The sequence below is a fragment of the Cuculus canorus genome, chromosome 16 (assembly GCF_017976375.1).
Source record: "Cuculus canorus isolate bCucCan1 chromosome 16, bCucCan1.pri, whole genome shotgun sequence".
NCBI classification, from domain to species: Eukaryota; Metazoa; Chordata; class Aves; order Cuculiformes; family Cuculidae; genus Cuculus; species Cuculus canorus.
Window position 1 is genome coordinate 8,984,680 of NC_071416.1, and position 17,489 is coordinate 9,002,168.

General features: G+C 54.6%; 2 protein-coding genes across 8 annotated transcripts in view; one reads left to right on the forward strand and one right to left on the reverse strand.

Moving 5' to 3' along the window:
* The first annotated feature begins 1,914 nt into the window (after positions 1-1,914).
* SLC2A4RG (SLC2A4 regulator) lies at positions 1,915-7,282 on the forward strand. The gene is made up of 8 exons (XM_054081492.1): positions 1,915-2,011; positions 3,928-4,094; positions 4,908-5,017; positions 5,105-5,349; positions 5,649-5,749; positions 5,858-6,113; positions 6,251-6,330; positions 7,050-7,282. Exons 1-8 carry the CDS (start codon positions 1,946-1,948, stop codon positions 7,159-7,161), a joined length of 1,137 nt encoding a protein of 378 aa, XP_053937467.1. The 5' UTR covers positions 1,915-1,945; the 3' UTR covers positions 7,162-7,282.
* A 2,160-nt stretch (positions 7,283-9,442) lies between these two features.
* Positions 9,443-17,489, reverse strand: part of ZBTB46 (zinc finger and BTB domain containing 46) — a 52,367-nt gene continuing 44,320 nt past the window's right edge. For all 7 annotated transcript variants that reach the window (XM_054081233.1, XM_054081238.1, XM_054081236.1 and 4 more), the window contains one exon: positions 9,443-14,822. In XM_054081233.1, the coding sequence (XP_053937208.1) occupies positions 14,436-14,822 (387 nt within the window). In that variant the 3' untranslated portion in view covers positions 9,443-14,435. The remainder of the gene's footprint in view (positions 14,823-17,489) is intronic.

The window sequence follows — 17,489 nt, forward strand, 5'->3', positions numbered from 1 at the left end:
ACTGGATGCCCTCCGGCAGAGCCACCCTGCACGGGAAGGGGGTCGGGCTGGCGGCACTGGTGCCCTTGTGCAACGGGTAGGCGATGCTCACAGGAGTTGCACAACCCTGAAGCTGTGGAGCTGCCAGCTCAGCGCTTTGTCCAGCATTAATGATTAAACTGGAGCGGGGGGCGGCTGGCGGAGCAACCGCCTGGGTCCCACTGCGGTTACCCACGCTCCAGTGTTGTCTCAGTGCCAGTGCTGCCGGGCACAGGCGTTAACTCCTCCAGGGCGGCGCTAACGAGCCCATCAGGGCCAGGTCAGGGCTGCAGGCTGGGATGAAGGCTGCTCCAGCCACCCTTCTCTTCCTCCTGCGCTCCCCGGAGATGCTTCTGGTCTCCAGTGGCCATGGCTCAGCCTGGGCAGGTTTGGGGCCCCGAGGGTGCCCGGGTCCCTGGAGGATGCTGCCCTTCACCCAGCTGCCCCCCCTCTTTCTGTGGCGTGCAAGGGGACCCCGCAGGTGGCCGTGCTGGGTGACATCAAACAACAGCAGGGCCTGGGCAGCCCCATGCCAGCGCCTCGCGCTTGCAGCACTGCAGGTTTCAGAGCAGGCGAGGAGAAGAGCATGGGTGGCTGCCAACCCAGGCACCCTAAGCACCCCACAAACCCATCTACCCCACGCACCTCCCTCTAGACCCATTCTTTCCCTCTGCAGGCATTCCTTCCCTCTGGGTCCATGCCTTTCATCTCTATACATCCCTTTCCTCTGGAGGCATTCCTTCCCTCTGGGTCCATCCCCTTCCTCTTTATACATTCCTTTCCTCTGGAGGCATTCCTTCCCCCTGGGTCCATCCCTTCCTTCTGGGTCCATGCCTTTCCTCTCCATACACTCCTTTCCTCTGGATACCATCTCTTTCCTATGGATCCAACCCTTTCCTATGAATCCATCCCTTTCCTCTGGGTCCATTCCCTCCCTCTCGATCCATCCCTTCCCTCCAGCATGTTGACTATGCCACACAGTTTGGTGTCACCGGCAAACTGGCTAACGGTGCTCCCAATCCCAATGTCTGTGTCAGCAACAAAGGTGTTAAATAGCATTGGCCCCAATAATGACCAAACCCCAACTTTTGGGGGACACCCTGCAACTTTCGGGGGGGCAGGGGGAGTTAGTTTTGGGAGGTCACATGTCAGTTTTTGGGGGGAATGGGTTGGGTTTGGAGGTCAGGGGTTGGGTTTTGGGTGCCAGGGATCGGTTTGGGGGCAAGGTACTGAGTTTTGGGGTGTGAGTGAGTTTTGGGGGGTGTGAGTTGGTTTTTTGGGGGTCGGGTGCTGGTGTCGGGTCACGGTGCCAGTTTTAGGGGTCGAATTTGGGGCAGGGGTGCCGGTCCCGGCTCAGGGTATGGGTCTAGGGGGTCTGTTTTGGGGCAGAGGGAGAGTTTTTGGGGATCGGGTGCCGGAGCCGGCTTGGGTGCGGGTTCCGGGGGTTGGTTTTGGGGGCTGGAGGGGGGAGTTTTGGGGGGTCGGTGCCAGTTTCGGCTCAGGGTGCGGGTCCAGGGGGTCGGTTTTGGGGCTGGGAGGGCGGTTCAGGCTCGGGATGCGGGTCTAGAGGGTCAGTTTTGGGGCTGGAGGTGTGGTTTCGGCTCGGGGTGCTGATTCGGGGGGTCGGTTTTGGGGCTGGGGTGCCGGTCCCGCTTCGGGGCGCGGGTCCCGGGGGTCCCTCAGAGGGCGGGGCGCGCGAAGATGGCCGCTGCCGGGGGGGGCGTGGCGGGGCGTGGCGCGGCGGCGCGCGCGCGGAAGAGAGGGCGTGGCCTCGGCTGCCGGCGCCGACCAATCATCATCCAGGCCCTCGGTGGGCGGTGCCCGGGGAGGCCCCTGCTGGCCAATCGCGACGCGCTCAGGGGGCGTGGCCTCTGCCGGCGCCGACTCCGGCCGCGCGCGCCCCGCCCCGCCCCCGCCGCTGCCCCGCATGGAGCCCCCGCGCCCGCCCGGCACCGCCCGGCGCCGGTACCGCCCGCCGCCCGCCCGCGGCCAGGTACGGGGGGGTGTGCCACAGGGGGGGAAGGGGTGCCCGGCATCCCTCCCGGGGATTCGCCCTTGGGGTCTGCTGGGAAGGGAGCTGCTGTCCCGGGGAAGCCCGGGCTGCTCCTGCGGAGCTTTGGGGAATCCCTGCTGGATCCCGGCTCTGCCTCTGCCTGGGAGCTGATGGAAAGGGAGTTGGAAGTTGCAGAGCTCCTGCAGAGCTTTGGGAAGGTCCCTGCTGGATCTCAGCTCTGCCTCTGCTTGGGAGCTGATGGAAGGGGATCTGATGGAAAGGGATCTGGGATCTGCTGTTCCAGGGCTCCTGGAGAGCTTTGGGAACATCTCAGCTGGATCCCAGCTCTGCCTCTGCTTGGGGTCTGCCTGGAGAGGGATCTGGGATCTGCCCTTCCAGAGCTTCTGCAGAACTTTGGGAAAATGCCCTGCTGGGAAGGGGTCTTCTGTCTTGGAGCAGCCCAGGCTGCGTATGCGGAGGTTCAGGGGATCCCTGATGGATCCTGGCTCTGGGTCTGCTGGGAAGGGATCTGCTGGGAAGGGATCTGCTGTTCTGGAACAGCCTAGGCTACTTCTGCAGAACTTTTGGAACATCCCTGCTGAATCCTAGCTCTGCTTCTGCTTGGGATCTGATGGAAAGGGATCTAATGGAAAGGGATGTAAGAGTTCCAGAACTTTTGCAGAGCTTTGGAAAGATCCCTGCTGGATTTCAGCCTCTGCCTCTGATTGGGAGCTGAGGGAAAGGGATCTGGGAGTTCTAGAGCTCCTGGAGAGCTTTGGGAAGACCCCTGCTGGATCCCAGCTCTGCCTCTGCTTGGAGTCTGCCTGGAGAGGGATCTGATGGAAGGGATCTGCTATCCTGGGACAGCCCATGTTGCTTATGCGGAGGTTCAGGAAGTCCCAGCTGGATCCCAATTCTGGGTCTGCATTGGATCTCTTGGAAAGGGATCTGCTGTTCCAGAGCAGCCCAGGCTGCTTCTGCAGAGCTTTGGGCCATCCCTGCAGGAACACAGCCCAAGTCTGTGGGATCAGCTTGTGATCTGCCTGGAAGGAGTCTGCCCGGCGCTACCATGCACCCAGAAGGGTGGTGATCTCCTGGAGGAGATCCCATCTGCTTCCTGCTCTGCCCAGCTCCAGGGTGATCTCTGCTGGATCCCAGCTCTTTGGGATCTCCCCAGCATCTGCCCCAGAGGGATCCACTTGGTGCCAACAATTGTCTTGAAGCAAGACTGAGGAGCGCACTGAGTCGGATTCTCCCTTTGCAAGGGGAGATCCCTGCTGGATCTGAGCCCCAGGTGATCTACCCCAGGGTGGCTTGGAGAGGGATCCACTTGATCACCAGCCTTGGCCAGCGAGTGCTGCTGACCTGGATCAGCCTCCTGTGAGGGGCTGCTCCCTGCTTCCTCAGGGTTCCCCCCAGGAGATCCCCTGGGATCCACCAGGAGCAGGATCCACTTGGTGCTGGTGCTGTTGACTCCGGTTTAGCCGGCAGGGCCAAGCTGGCTCCCTGCTCTGTGGTATCCCTGCTGGATCCTGGGAGATCTGCTCAGGGAGGGATCTGCTTGGTGCTGCCACCACGGAGTGTCAGGGCTTCTCCTGGCTCATGGAGATCCCTGTGGGATCCCCGCTCTGGCCCCAGGAAAGGATCTGCTGGCTGCTGCCACCTTGGGAGCAGCCTCACAGGAGGACAGGGAGATCCTAGCTGGATCCCAGCTTTGACCTGGTGGGATCCACCTGGGATGTCCTCCAGAGGCACCCGCAGGGTTCTCCTGCAGCCCTGCCCATAGTCGCTGATCCAGCTCCACGTGCCGCCTGCCCTCCATAACAAGTTGGGGGATCCCTGTGGGATCGAGCGCTGGAGGATCCCCATGGGGTCGAGTGCTGGGGATCCCTACTGACACCCCGCTCTCTCGGCAGGCTCCTCTCCCGCTGCCGGCGGCCCCCGAGGGCTGGCTGCCACGTCTGAGCGAGCTGCTGCCGCGCCGGGAGCCTGCGGGCCGCGAGGCAATGCTGCGGGTGCTGGACGGGGGGCTGGAGCGATGCCTGGCGCTGCATTCTGCCTACATCCCCGTGCCCCGGCACAGGTAGGACCGTGGCGGGATGGGTAACGGCGACAGCCAGCGCCCTGCCCAAACCTCCTGCTGGCACCGGCTGCTCTTTTGCCGGCTGGGATTTGTTCTGCCGGCTGCGAGAGTGGGACTTTGGCTGCTCACCCGCAGCGCCGGGGTCTCCGTCTGAGAGCGGCTGTCCTGGGCACTGGGGGCTCTGCCCAGCCGTGAGCTAAACAGGCGGTGAAGCAAGGTGCCATATATGAGCCCTTGAGCCATATATGAGCCCTGTATGAGCCCTCGGGCCATATATGAGCCATATATAAGCCAGACATGAGCCGTATGTGAGCCCTGGAGCCATCTGTGGGCCATAGATGGGCCCTGGAGCTATACGTATGAGCCATATATGAGCCCTCAAGCAGTATGTGAGCCATTTGTGAGCTTTTGAGCCAGATATGAGCCCTGTATGAGCCCTTGAGGATACATGAGCTGTGTATGAGCCCGTAAGCCATACAGGAGTTGTATATGAGCCCTATAGAAGTCCTAAAGCTATATATGAGCCATATATGAACTGTATATGAGCCGTCAAGCCATATATGAGCTGTGTATGAGTCCTCAAGCTGTGTATGAGCCCCTGAGCTGTGTATGAGCAACATATGAGCCCTCGAGCAGTTGCAAAGCCATGCCGGCACTGAGCACTGCGACCACTCAGGGGCTTGGAGAGCATCCCTGTTCTCCAGGTAGGGGTAGGGGGTCCCAGCTCCTCGGTGGGTGATGGAAGGGGATGAAGGGTCCCAGGGGGTCTCATCCATCCTCACCACAGGCCCTCTGCTTTGCTCTTGCTGGCAGGAAGCTCTCGGGCAAGGCGGGCATCGATGAAGTGATGGCAGCCACGGTGCTCACCAGCCTCTCCACCAGCCCGCTGGTGCTCGGACACCCACCAGCCACCGCCACCCCAGGTAGGACCATGCTCCTCTCTCCTCCCCTCCTTGGCTACGTGTCCCGTGGCTGGTCCTGACCTTCTTCCTCCTCTTCCTCCTCACCAGAGCTCACCGGTGAGGTCTGGAAGGAGGTGCCCACCATGTCCTCCAGCTGCAGCAGTAGCAGCAACACCAGTGGGGACTGGAGCTGGGACCCCTCCAGCGACCGCTCCACTCCCTCCACCCCATCGCCCCCGCTCTCCAGCCACGTCCCCAGCACTTTCCTGCCTGCCCCACTGCCGGATGAGGGCCCCGACGAGCCCGACGGCACGCACTTTGTCTTTGGAGAGCCCATCCCACGGAAGAGGAAGGTGGGATGAAGTTGCGGATGAGATGGGGGATGAGTCTGGGGATGGGGTTAGTGAGCGTAGGGGTGGAGAGGAGGATGAGGTTAGGGATGGGATGATGAGATGAGGGTGGGGATTTGGGTGATGATGGAGATGAAGTTGGGGATGGAGATAGCGAGGATGAGGACAAAGGGAAGGATGAGGTTTGGGATGACAATGAGGATGATGGGGGTGGGAATAACATTTAGGATGATGGTCAAGTTTTAGATAAAGATGGGGATGGGACTGGGGATGAGGCTGCCAGCCTAACGCCTCTCCTGCAGAACTCCACCAAGGTGATGTTCAAGTGCTTGTGGAAGAGCTGTGGCAAAGTCCTCAGTAGCTCCTCAGGGATGCAGAAACACATCCGAACCGTGCACCTTGGGTAAGTGTGTGGGGTCCCCCCGGCACCCCCAGACCCCTGCTGTGCCCCCAGTGGGGTCCTGCCACGGGGGGAAGGCGCCGTCCCAGCCAGACCCCACTCTCCCCACAGTCGGAAAGCCGACCTCGAGCAGAGTGACGGCGAGGAGGACTTCTACTACACGGAGCTGGACGTGGATGTGGACTCGCTGACGGATGGGCTCTCCAGCCTGACGCCCGTCTCGCCCACCTCCTCGGTGCCTCCCGCCTTCCCTGGCCCTGAGGTGCAGGGTCTGGCGTTACCGCTCCCTGACCTGGCGCCGGGCTCCCCCCGCAGCCCCTCGGCCACCCTCGGCCTCTGCCATGTCCACACCGACCACGCGTACCAGGTGAGGAGTGGGGAGAGTAGGGGGTGGCGGGTCTGCCACCGTGCTCGATATGTCACTGTCACCCTCCATCCCACCCAGCTACTTGGTGCTGGTGGTGCAGCTGAGCTCGGATACGAAGCCGTGTCCTCTCTTGACAGGGCTGTCCGGCTCCTCTGCGGCCACCGGTGTCCCCCGTTGCACCTGTCCCACCGCTGCCCAAGCCACCCACCATCCCAAGGTGAGACATCGCCATCACCACCCGCCAGCACGCATTCCTCAGAGATCATAGAATCATGGAATGGTTTGGAAGGGACCTCAAAGCCCATCCAGTCCCATCCCCCTGCCACAGGCGGGGACACCTCCCACTGCATCCGGATCCGGTTGCTCAAATCTCCATCCAACCTGGTCTCGAACACCTCCAGGGATGGGGCAGCCACCACTGCTCTGGGCAACCTGGGCCAGGGCCTCCCCAGCCTCACAGCAAAACATTTCTCCCTAAGATCTCATCTCCATCTCCCCTCTTTTAGCTGAAAACCATTCCTCTCATCCTGTCCCTGCCCCGCATCATCAAGAGCTCCTCTCCAGCTTTCCTGGAGCCCCTTTCAGCACTGGAAGCTGCTCTAAGGTCTCCCTGGAGCCTTCTCTTCTTCAGGCTGAACAACCCCAATTCTCTCAGCCTCTCCTCCTAGCAGAGGTGCTCCAGTGCTTGGATCATCTCCGTGCCCTCCTCTGGACACATTCCAACAGTTCCATCTCCTTCTTATGCTGGAGACTCCAGAACTGGATGCAGGGCTCCGGGTTTGGTCTCACCAGAGCGGAGCAGAGAGGCAGAATCCCCTCCCTTGACCCGTTGGCCACGCTTCTTGTGATGCAGCCCAGGTTATGGTTGGCCCTAGCAGGGATCGCCCCCTCGGATCTGTGTCCCCCCACCCCACGACGTGTCCCCTCTGCCCGCAGGAAGCCACGGGGGGAGGCCAAGAAGTGCCGCAAGGTGTACGGCATGGAGAACCGGGAGATGTGGTGCACGGCGTGCCGCTGGAAGAAGGCCTGCCAGCGCTTCCTCGACTGACGCCGATGCTGCCGGTGCCGCCGCACGCGGCGTTTCCCCCCCTTCTTGCACATTTTGCACTCGAGGTGCCTTCGCGCCCCCTGCGCTGCCCCGGGGCCCCCCCAGACTCAGGGAAAGGCCCCCCCCCATCCCCCCAAAGCTTTATGCACACAGATTCCCCCGCCACGGAGCTTGAATCCATTTTTTCCTTGGAAAATAAGCTAATTGTGCCCTCCCCGGCCCTTGCCGGCCCCAGGGCGGGGGCTGGTGGGGGGCAGCCGGCTGCTCCCCTTGTGCCGGGGGTGCCCAGCGCTCGGATAAGCTGTGCCTGTGGGCGGCAGGGCTGATGAAAGGATGGGGGATCTGTTCCTGCCCCCCCTCAAGTGCCCAGGGCAGAGTGGGCGCCTGCCCCCGCCCCCCTTCCCCCAGGGGGTTTTTACTCTTTATATCATAGTTTCTCTCTTATTTTTTTTGTATCGGGGCGATGCTCCGGGAAGTGCCTGCAGGAATGCGCCCATTTGCACTAAAGCCAAACTGCACACACGGGGGCCTGGTTACTTTGGGTTTCTTCTCCCCCCACCCCTCATTCTTTGTGTGGTTTTATTTTTTAAATAAAATATATGAAAATTCATATTTTTAAATACCCCCCTCCCCGGGCTGAGCACGCGCCGGCCGGACCCCTCTGGCCCCGAGGGGTTTAAGGGGTTGTATTCCCTTTAAACCCCTTTTCTCCCCCAAGCCCCCCCTTTTTTTGGCCTTTCTCCCCCCTCGTCTGTCACTGCAGCGGCTCAGGGCTGGGTTTGGCCGCGCCCTCCTCTCCCTGCACCCCATCCTGGGCTGGGATGGGTCGGAAGGGATGGATGCGTGGCCAGGACAGGGGTGGGTCTTGGCTTTGGGGACCCCCCCCCCCCCTTGCAGGGTCCCCCCCTCAGTGGGGTTCAGCCAGGCCCCCACCTGCCCCTGGGGCTGTGATGTGTTGGATCCAGAAGGAAAAAAGAAAATAAATATTTGGATTCTTTTCTTTTTTTTTGTAATTCTTACGGCTCTTCCTTTGGCGAGCGGCTCTGGGGGAAAGGCAGGGGGTTTGTTTGAAGAAAGTCCTGAAAGTAAGGGAATTGTCTCTTGGGGAGGGGGGAAAGGGGAGAGCCCCGGGTGCCTGGTGGGAGGGAAAGGGAGAGGGACAAGGGGGAAAGGAAATGGGATAGAGAACAGGAGAAGGAAAGGGGGAAAGAGGAAGGGGGAAAGGGAAAGGGAAGAGGGGAAAGAGGGAAAGGGAAAAGGGGGAAAGGGGAAAGGAAGAGGAGGAAGAGAAAGAGGGAAAGGGAAAGGGAGAAAGGAAGAGGGGGAAAGAGAAAAGGGGAAGGGAAAGGGAGAAAGGGAAAGAGAAAGGGAGAGAAAAAGGGAGAAAGGGAAAGAAAAAGGGAGAAAGGGAGAGAAAAAGGGAGAAAGAGAAAGGGAAGGGGAGAAAGGAAGAGGGAGAAAGAAAGGGAGAAAGGGAAAGGGAGAAAGGGAAAGGGAGAAAGGGAAAGGGAGAAAGGGAAAGGGAGAAAGGGAAAGAAAAAGGGAGGGAAAGAAAAAGGGAGAAAGGGAAAGGGAGAAAGGGAAAGAAAAAGGGAGGGAAAGGGAGAAAGGGAAAGAAAAAGGGAGGGAAAGAAAAAGGGAGAAAGGGAAAGGGAAAAAGGGAGGGAAAGGGAAAGGGAAAAAGGGAGAAAGGGAAAGGGAAAAAGGGAGGGAAAGAAAAAGGGAGAAAGGGAAAGGGAGAAAGGGAAAGAAAAAGGGAGGGGAACAAAGGGAGAAAGCGAAAGGGAGAAAGGGAAAGAAAAAGGGAGAAAGGGAAAAGGAGAAAGGGGAAAAAGAGAAAGGGAAAGAGGAAAAGAGGGAAAGGGAGAAAGGAAGAGAGAGAAAGGGGAAAAGAAAGGGAAAGGGAGAAATGGAAAGTGAGAAAGGGAAAGAAAAAGGGAGAAAAGGAAAAAAAAGGGAGAAAGGGACAAAGAAAGGGAGAAAGGGACAAAGAAAGGGAAAGGGGAAAAGGAATAGGGAGGAAGAAAGGGAAAGGGAGAAAGGGAAAGGGAGAAAGAAAGGGAAAGGGAGAAGAAGAAAGAGAAAGGGAGTGGGAGAAACATAGAGAAGGGAAGGGGGCATCATCCTGGGGGCGAGGGGCTGTGGGGAGCAGGGACCGCAGAGCGCGGCTGCAGCCGGGTGGTGGCCGTGGCTCCTGCCGGAGCTGTGAGTGCAAAAGGGAGAAGAAAAACAATAATGTGTTTGAAAAAAACCTCCAAACCATCAAACTGAGACAAAGTCGTAGCAGCAATTTCCCAATTTATTGAAACTGATTGATTTCTGCAGGTATGTCTACGCTAAATCCCATCACAAAGTCATCCCAACCGAGCGGCAGCGCCGCCGGCACGCCCAGCCGGACAAGAAACCGGGACAGCAACTAGAAAATAAAGTCATATTTACCCAAACTACATTTACAGAAAATCAGTACAACACAGCCATGTCCTCCCACCGCCTTCTGGTTCCTAAAATCTCCTCGACCTCCCCAAAATATTAAACACATCTTCAATACAAACACAGGTTTATAATAATTAATATAAAGTCAGTATAATATAGAATATTCCCAGCAAAAAAAATAAATCAACAATCTTCAAACACTGTCCTCTTTTTTTTTTGTTTGTTTGTTTAGTTTTGTTTTTTTTTGTAGACAGGTTTAAAGTACGTTGAAAAATAAATATATATGAGAGCATACACACAGCACTCGTACTATGCGGGGCTGGAAAAGAAGGCGGCAGGAATTCCAAACAATACGGGATCTAAAAAATCAGGGACCCATGAAGTATGGCTTTCTTCGGAGTCACACGTCTCACAGAATGAGCTAAAATAAAGATTATCTTTCATAATATTGCAAAAAAATCCAGTTTTTGCATTATTTTCACGGAGTTTCTTTGCTTAAAGGGCGATGTGCAAAATGGGGAGTGTTGGGCTGGGGGGGCTCAGCCCCCGCGGGAATCGGGGACAGGGATGAAGCCCCCGAGCCCCGGCTCGGAGCGGAGGGTTCAGAGGCAGGAGAGGAGAGAGGGAACAGGATGGGACCATGCGTGGGTTTCCTTGCGGGTGAAAAATCTTCCTTTTGTAGCCCAAATCACCTATTTTTGATTAAGGACAAGGACAGTGACTTTTTTTTGGATATATCAAATCGACAGGAAGCCACGCAAGAAACCCCTTGGTCTTCGTTGCTCCAGACGTTCTCCAAAGGCAGCAGCAGACCAAGGGCTCCCGCGGGACCCCAGGGGCTCCTCGGGGACCCTTCCCGGAGGACAAGGGCAGGACAATGCTCTCTGCGCACTGTTCCGCACGCGGCGGCTGCAAAGCCCGGCTGGAAATGCTCGCTGTACTCCTGGCATACTTCCATGTATATAAAAAAAGGAGGATAATAAAGAAATCCAGGGAAGGACATTTACAAGCACGTACGGATACTGAACAAAAATCAGGCGGCGCAAGTTATTGAGACCAAGTGCATCGGGTTTTCACCTCTAAGGGAGTTATTTTTTGAACTATATCTGTATATACACGCATATATATAGGTAGAAAAACTTAAAAAAAGGGAATCTCAGTGAAGTATACAAAGCCCTGAAGGGGAATACAAAGACAGGATGCCAGAGGTTGCTCGGCCGGCGCTGGAGATCCCAGGCAGAACGACTCAGGGTTGGTTTAAATCTCACAGAGCAGGAGTTTGCATAGGCAGTAGACCCGAGAGGCACCCAGGGAGGAGCCAGAGAGGTCCGGTTGCATGCAGCAACTGATGATGTTCTATAAAGTGTCAGCATTAAAAATGCCGAAATTCCTTTTTTTTTTTTGAACCCAAGCCTCCTAAGGACTAATTCCCACATTTCCAAATTCACGTGCCTCCCTCCCAACAAAGCGCTCTCTCATGAGACCCCACCTAGAGCTCAGGGTCCAGTTCTGGAATCCCGAGTTCAAGGATATGGAACTGTTGGAAGGGGTCCAGAGGAGGCCACGGAGATGATCCGAGGGCCGGAGCATCTCTGCTATGAGGACAGGCTGAGAGAGTTGGGGTTGTTCAGCCTGGAGAAGGCTCCAAGGAGACCTTAGAGCAGACTCCTAGTAGGGAAAGGGGCTCCAGGAAAGCTGGGGAGGGACTGCTTACAAGGGCCTGGAGTGACAGGATGAGGGGAATGGCTTTAAATTGAAAGGGGGAAGATTTAGATTCGACATCAGGAAGAAATTCCTCATGATGAGGGTGGGGAGGCCCTGGCCCAGGTTGCCCAGGGAAGCTGTGGTTGCCCCATCCCTGGAGGTGTTCAAGGACAAGTCGGAGGGGGCTTGGAGCAACCGGATCCAGTGGGAGGTGTCCCTGCCCGTGACAGGGGGTGTAACTGGATGGGCTTTGAGGTCCCTTCCAACCCAAACCATTCCATGACTCTATAATACATCAGGTGTGAGGAAGGCTGTATTTGGTTAGTGATGGAGAAGCGTGCGCTAAGTGATAACGGTACCACTGTAAAATCCACTTTTATGTGGTTTTTCCTTTTTCCCCCTCCTTTTTTGGATTTACTTTTTGCATCCTCAGCTCCACGAGCCTCAGAGCGGCACTGCAGAGAAACGCTTTGGGAAGCCACCCACCTCACTGCCCCCCCTCCCGTCCCCCAGGAAAAAAATAGGAAAGAAAAGACAGAAAAATGAAATCAAACCTTTCCAAAGCAGTCGCCAAGCCAAGCCAAGCGCCCTGTAGCTCCAGTCACACAACCAGAGTCAACCCAGGGCAAGGGCAGGGAGGAACGAGGAAGAGGAGGACACAGACCAGTATCTCCTGCTCCTCCTCGGAAGGACAGCGGATGCGCACAGCGGCATCGGAGCAGGTGGGAGAAGCGGAATGTCAGAAACTGGGGAGGTTTGAACGGTTTGGGGTTAAATCTCTTTTAAAATAGATTTTTACATATAAAAAGCAAAGCTACCGGTATCATTATGTACTGTATGTATTTGTCTACAGGTAACAGTCAGGCTGCAAGGTCAGGGCCACCAAGACCCCTAACCCCCATATTTACAGGATAAATGATCATAAATACAGAGCCCGTGCTCCGAGAGGCTGCAGTCGGGGTGAGGAAGCACAGACCTCGCTCCGGGACCCCCACAACAACCACAAATGCTGGGAAAAAAAATAAAATACAACGGTCCAATCGTACAATCTTGTTTGTTTAGGGCTCTTTAAACATAGTAGGAGGGCCCTGCAAGAGGCTAAAATGCAAAATTAGATGTTTTACAACTTAATAAAAGTGTTTCCACATGACTGTACTGCTCTTTTCTTTAAGTCAAAGAGAGTTACCCACACTCACTGGCTAAAAGCAACACGTCCCACTGAGCTGTTCAACCCAAAGGCTCAGCAGCAGCAGCCACAGCTCGTGTGGCCTCATGGACAAAACAGGATTTCAGGAGAGACCAAACCATTGACGCACAGCCGAAGTGATGGACCAGGAGCCTGGGAGCCGCTGGGGGCAACAGCGATCGGCAGCGCAAACCAGGGCGACACAAACAGAGGCGGTGGTGAACATCTGCAAGGAAGTGAAGAGCAGAGCAAGGAATCGAACGCCATCAGCCTGGGACGCAACCCTTAAATCGGAGAATGAATAAAGAACTGGGATGAAGGCTCCCACCACCAAATCCTGGCACCAAGTGGCTTAGATCCTTAAAGATTATTTGCTTTACTGGGGTTTGCGGTACAATACACTTGGTATTTCCTTTGCTGGGTGGAACGATGCTGTTCCGTAGGGACCATCAGACTCACAGAATGCTCTCCACCCCACAGGGATCACCTTTTCTACCCCAGGAGGAAAATAGCACCGTTAGTCATTTGGCTTTCTGGTAACAAGTTGTCTCTTGTGGCAGGGTTGAAGATACCATCACCACAGACATCATAAAATTGCTCTGTGTGAGGAAAGAGTGAGGTCTTCAGCTTTATTCTCAAAAGCACCAGAAGCAAAGAGGTGAAAGTAAAAAGCCGCTTCTTAGGAACAGGGCCGTTGCAGCGCGCCTTGCTGCTGTTATTTAGGTATAGCTGGAAGAAGGCAACTGTGGCCGATATGAACAAGGAATCCCATGACCTGGAGCAGACCTAGAGCCTGTTGGGAGACGCTGGGAGAGAAACCTGATTCTTACTTAAAACCAAACAGGTTTATTTGAGAATTTACATGGAACCAGTGCAGCTAAAGCCAAAGGTTCTTGTCATGATTTAGGTAGGTGTTGTGCCTACCAAGAACGAAGGACGATTTCTGGACTGGCAAGGTCCCCAGGTGAAACCCTGGCCCCACCGAAGTCTGCAGGATGGGAGCAGCAAGATCCCACTCAGCTGGGATCACCTACCTTGGCTTCTCGTGTTCCCCAGTTCATCCTGCACTTTGCTAAATGCCTTGGTTTTGCTACAGTTTGCATATATTTTTGAAAAAAGGCAGCCGAGCGCAGGGAGAAAAGTGAAGATCTTTGCAGAGAAGAACCACAGGCAGAGAATTACCTGTGTCCTTTGTAGCAAAGGGTGCTTCTAGGAGCACCAACGCACGTTTCAGTCATCGCGGATAACCAAGGCTGGAAGACGGGGTGTGGGTAAGACATTGGTAGGTCCAAGAAAGGTCACAATCTTTCGTTTTGTGACAGTGATTCTTGCAGAAGTTAAGAATCTAAGACAGGAATTTGTAAGGCTGTAACCTGACTTGCCTTTTGATCTATTTGGCTCCATCAAAAATAATAAAAGCTCTCTTTGACTAACTTTGCACAAGGCCTGCATCATCAAGGGAAGCCCTCCAACCCACACATTGATTTGCTTTCACAACATCCCACTGCTGCTGGGGTTTTAGCACACAGACAAGGTGTTAAATAAATAACAACCACCAAAAAAACTGCTTTGGACCCCAAAATCTTCCCGGTATTCAGTTCAGGGTGGGAAGGGCAGGAGGACTCATGCTTCACGCAGCCTCCCCATCGCGCAGTGCTCACACCTGCAGGAACTCCACCTCACTTGCACGCAACCTGACTGGCTTGGCCGGAGCAGCGGCCGCGGTCGGGGTCCTTCGGGAAGGGGCAAGGGGGAAGGCGAAGTCAGTCACGTCGCTGGAAGCGACATTGCTAAGACAGTATCTGAGTGGAACAGAGAAGGACTTGTTTAGAAAACGTAAGAGTTATTTTGCACACATGGACGACAACAAGGCTACTTAAGTTTTTCCAACATACTCCTTCCTTCCCACCCTCCCTCCCCTACAAACAACAGAGTGAAACCAAAAGAATCCCTAAGAAATCCAGGTAAAATCCTTGTCATTCTCCCCAGAGTTGTCCTGCTCCTGCGGGGAGTCGACATCTTTGTCATCATCTAAAATCACATCATCTTGTGACATTCCAACATCATCCTTCCACTTGATGTCGTCGTCGTCACCCATCTCCTCATCTCCCTCCACTTTGATGTCATCAGGGTCTTCCAAGTACTGGCCTTCCCCGGGGTAGCACTCGTCTGGAGACCCTTCTCCCCCATTGTGGTCCAGGTGACCGGCGATGCCACGACCGGAGCAGTCGGCACAAACCCCGTGGCGACGAGAGCCGTGCTTTATCCCCACGCTGGCCGCAGACATGAACACTCGGTTGCACACTTTGCAGACATATTTTTTATCTTTGCTGTGGACCTGGAAAAGGAGAACGATTGGAAGAGTTAATGTCAACAGAGACAGATCGAGAGCTGCAGGGAAGGACTCGCTGCCTTCTACAAAGGCAAAATCCCTGCAGCCCACGAGAGCAGCCCGAGATTGCCATGGGCTTTCCATCATGCACGCAAACCCACCCCGATTCATTCAGCCCTGTAGCAGTGTCACACAATCAACTCCTTGGAGACAGCCTTTTATCACCAAACCAGCAGTTTGGAGAGGAATGTTCATCACTATTTTTTTTCCTCCCCCTCCCCTTTTGTTTTTCTGGGGTGCAATAGTTCATTGCACCATTCTGTGTAGGCCGTCAGCTACCAGAGCCTCTACTATTGCCTGTGCCTAATCCTTTTCTGAATCATGTTATTCCTTTCAGGCTCAACGCAGCCCTTAGGAAAGGTTCTGCTGGTTAAACACACCTTGTGCAGAAAGGCCCTTCCTTTTATTTTGAACACTTACCTGCTGAGGCCATGCCCTGCTCCAACCCCAGCACAGCATCACCTGCTCGCATAATTGCACTCCCCACAACCCTGTGCTCATTGCTTATCCAGAACACCCAGCCGAGCTAAAGGTATTTGAGAAGAGGACAAATTGACCCTTCTTGCCCCTGCAGCCCTCACTTCTGCAGGACACACGTTCTGGCTTTGTACTGCTGGCCTCAACCATGTTCAAGGCCAGCGAGCTCTTCGATACGCTCTGCCTCAGGTCCTGCTCTGAGCTATCCCTACACTGTGTTCTTCAACCACATCCAGCAAAGCCATTGTGTTCTTTTATTTTAAACTAACATAAGGGTTTTTTTAAAGCAGTTGGACAGGACCGGTCAAAGTCCACTAATGGGATCTATAGGTATTGCTCACTTTTAACTGCTAGAAGAATGACTTTCAGGGTTCAAAAGCTGAATGGGATAACAGAAAGTGGCCAAGGATGCAGGGCTAAAGGAGCCATACAGAAAAAGAAATTATAAAGCAGGTACTTACACAATGCAAAACTAAACTATTCCAAACCCGATCATCTGCCTCCCTCTTCTCCAACCCCGACGGTTCAGTAAGCACATCTCAAATGTACCAGATAGAATCACCGAATGGTTTGGGTTGGAAGGGACCTCAAAGCCCATCCAGTTCCACTCCCTGTCATGGGCAGGGACATATCCCACTGGATCAGGTTGCTCCAAGCCCACTCCAGCCTGGCCTTGAACACCTCCAGGAATGGGCAGCCAGCAATTCTCTGTGCCAGGGCCTCCCCACCTTCATCACAAAGAATTTCTTCCTAATGTCTAATCTGAATCTTTCCCCTCCAATTTAAAGCTTTTCTCCTTTGTCCTAGCGCTACACACCCTTTTAAGAAGTCCCTTCCCAGCTTTCCTGGAGCCCCTTTCAGTACTGGAAGCTGCTCTAAGGTCTTCCCAGAGCCTTCTTTTTTCCAGGCTGAACAACCCCAGCTCTCACAGCACGTCCTCAAACAGGAGGTGCTCCAGCCCTTGGATCATCTCTGTGGCCTCCTCTGGATTCTGAGCAGAAAGTCACCCTCTTTCCCTTACAGCCAAAGCAATAAAACACAGAAACAGCTCTTGGCCTTCAGTATCTGAAGGTGCCATTAGAAATAACATATTCTGACTAAATACCAACATTCCAAGGGAAAGGGGGGTGAAATGTGCTGACATTCTGGATTTCCAAAAAATTATAGAAGTTCTCAGAAATAAAATGATGGTGGCAACCAGCTGGCATGGCAAGGTATTCCCTGCTGCAAAACTAGGAACAGATCTGGACATGCATGTGCAAGGCTAAGCTCACTGCCTGAATCCGCCTCCCGAAGAGCAGAACCCCAGGGAAATAACAGAGGGATGTCTTGGGGAGCAGGCAGTCCCTGAGCAGATGGCCGGGCACTCATCCGAACGGACACACAGGCACGGAAGGACATGGTGGTAGATGGTGGGGGTTCGGACACCATAGCAACTCATCCTAGATCACCCTGGTGCACAGGGCCGGGGCTGCCTGCCCGGTGTGGGCAGCATTGCCCGGCACGCCGTGCCGTGCCGCCAGCTGATCCAGCAGCAGCTCTTCCCAGGAAAAGGCACACAGCTTTGGCAACAGAGCAGGGATGGAGCAAGCTGCACAGGCAGTGTAACGCCTGCAATAATAACGACCAAGTTTGCTATGGATTTAAAAATATAATTAAAAAAATGAGTATTTTTTACAAAAGCTACTGTGAGGGAACAGCAGCTCAAAGTGCAAACAGAATTGCTCCTTCTCATCAAAACTTATCCCGCCTGGTTTTAAGTTACTTGGTCTCTCACAGCGTCACAGACTGCTAAGAGAGCTCAGTGCATATGGAGACACAGCACTTCTAACTAGGATCAAGGAAGTTTGATCAAGGATCGCTTCCAATTAGGATCAAGGGTATTTTAAACTGAAAACCTTGAGGGAGAGCTTCCTTCTGGAGCCAGCATGTTTGCTGCAACAGGGTGAGAAACCTCAGTTTATGCTCTTCGCCGCATGCGAGCATCATTTGAGATACAAAGCTTCGGTATATTAATGCATAAACAAGATTTTCTTTCTTAATTCAAAGAAAATAAGCGTTTCTATTTAAATTTTACATAAAGACTACAAAAATCCACTTTTTAGTCTGTGTTAAACAAACTAACCCAGTCCCTTT

Excerpts from the sequence above, each read along its gene's own strand:
- SLC2A4RG (XM_054081492.1), top strand. The coding sequence starts at position 1,946 with ATGGAGCCCCCGCGCCCGCCCGGCACCGCCCGGCGCCGGTACCGCCCG. Across the intron at positions 2,012-3,927 it reads CGCCGCCCGCCCGCGGCCAG|GCTCCTCTCCCGCTGCCGGC; the intron begins GTACGGGGGGGT and ends CTCTCTCGGCAG. Across the intron at positions 5,750-5,857 it reads ATCCGAACCGTGCACCTTGG|TCGGAAAGCCGACCTCGAGC; the intron begins GTAAGTGTGTGG and ends CTCTCCCCACAG.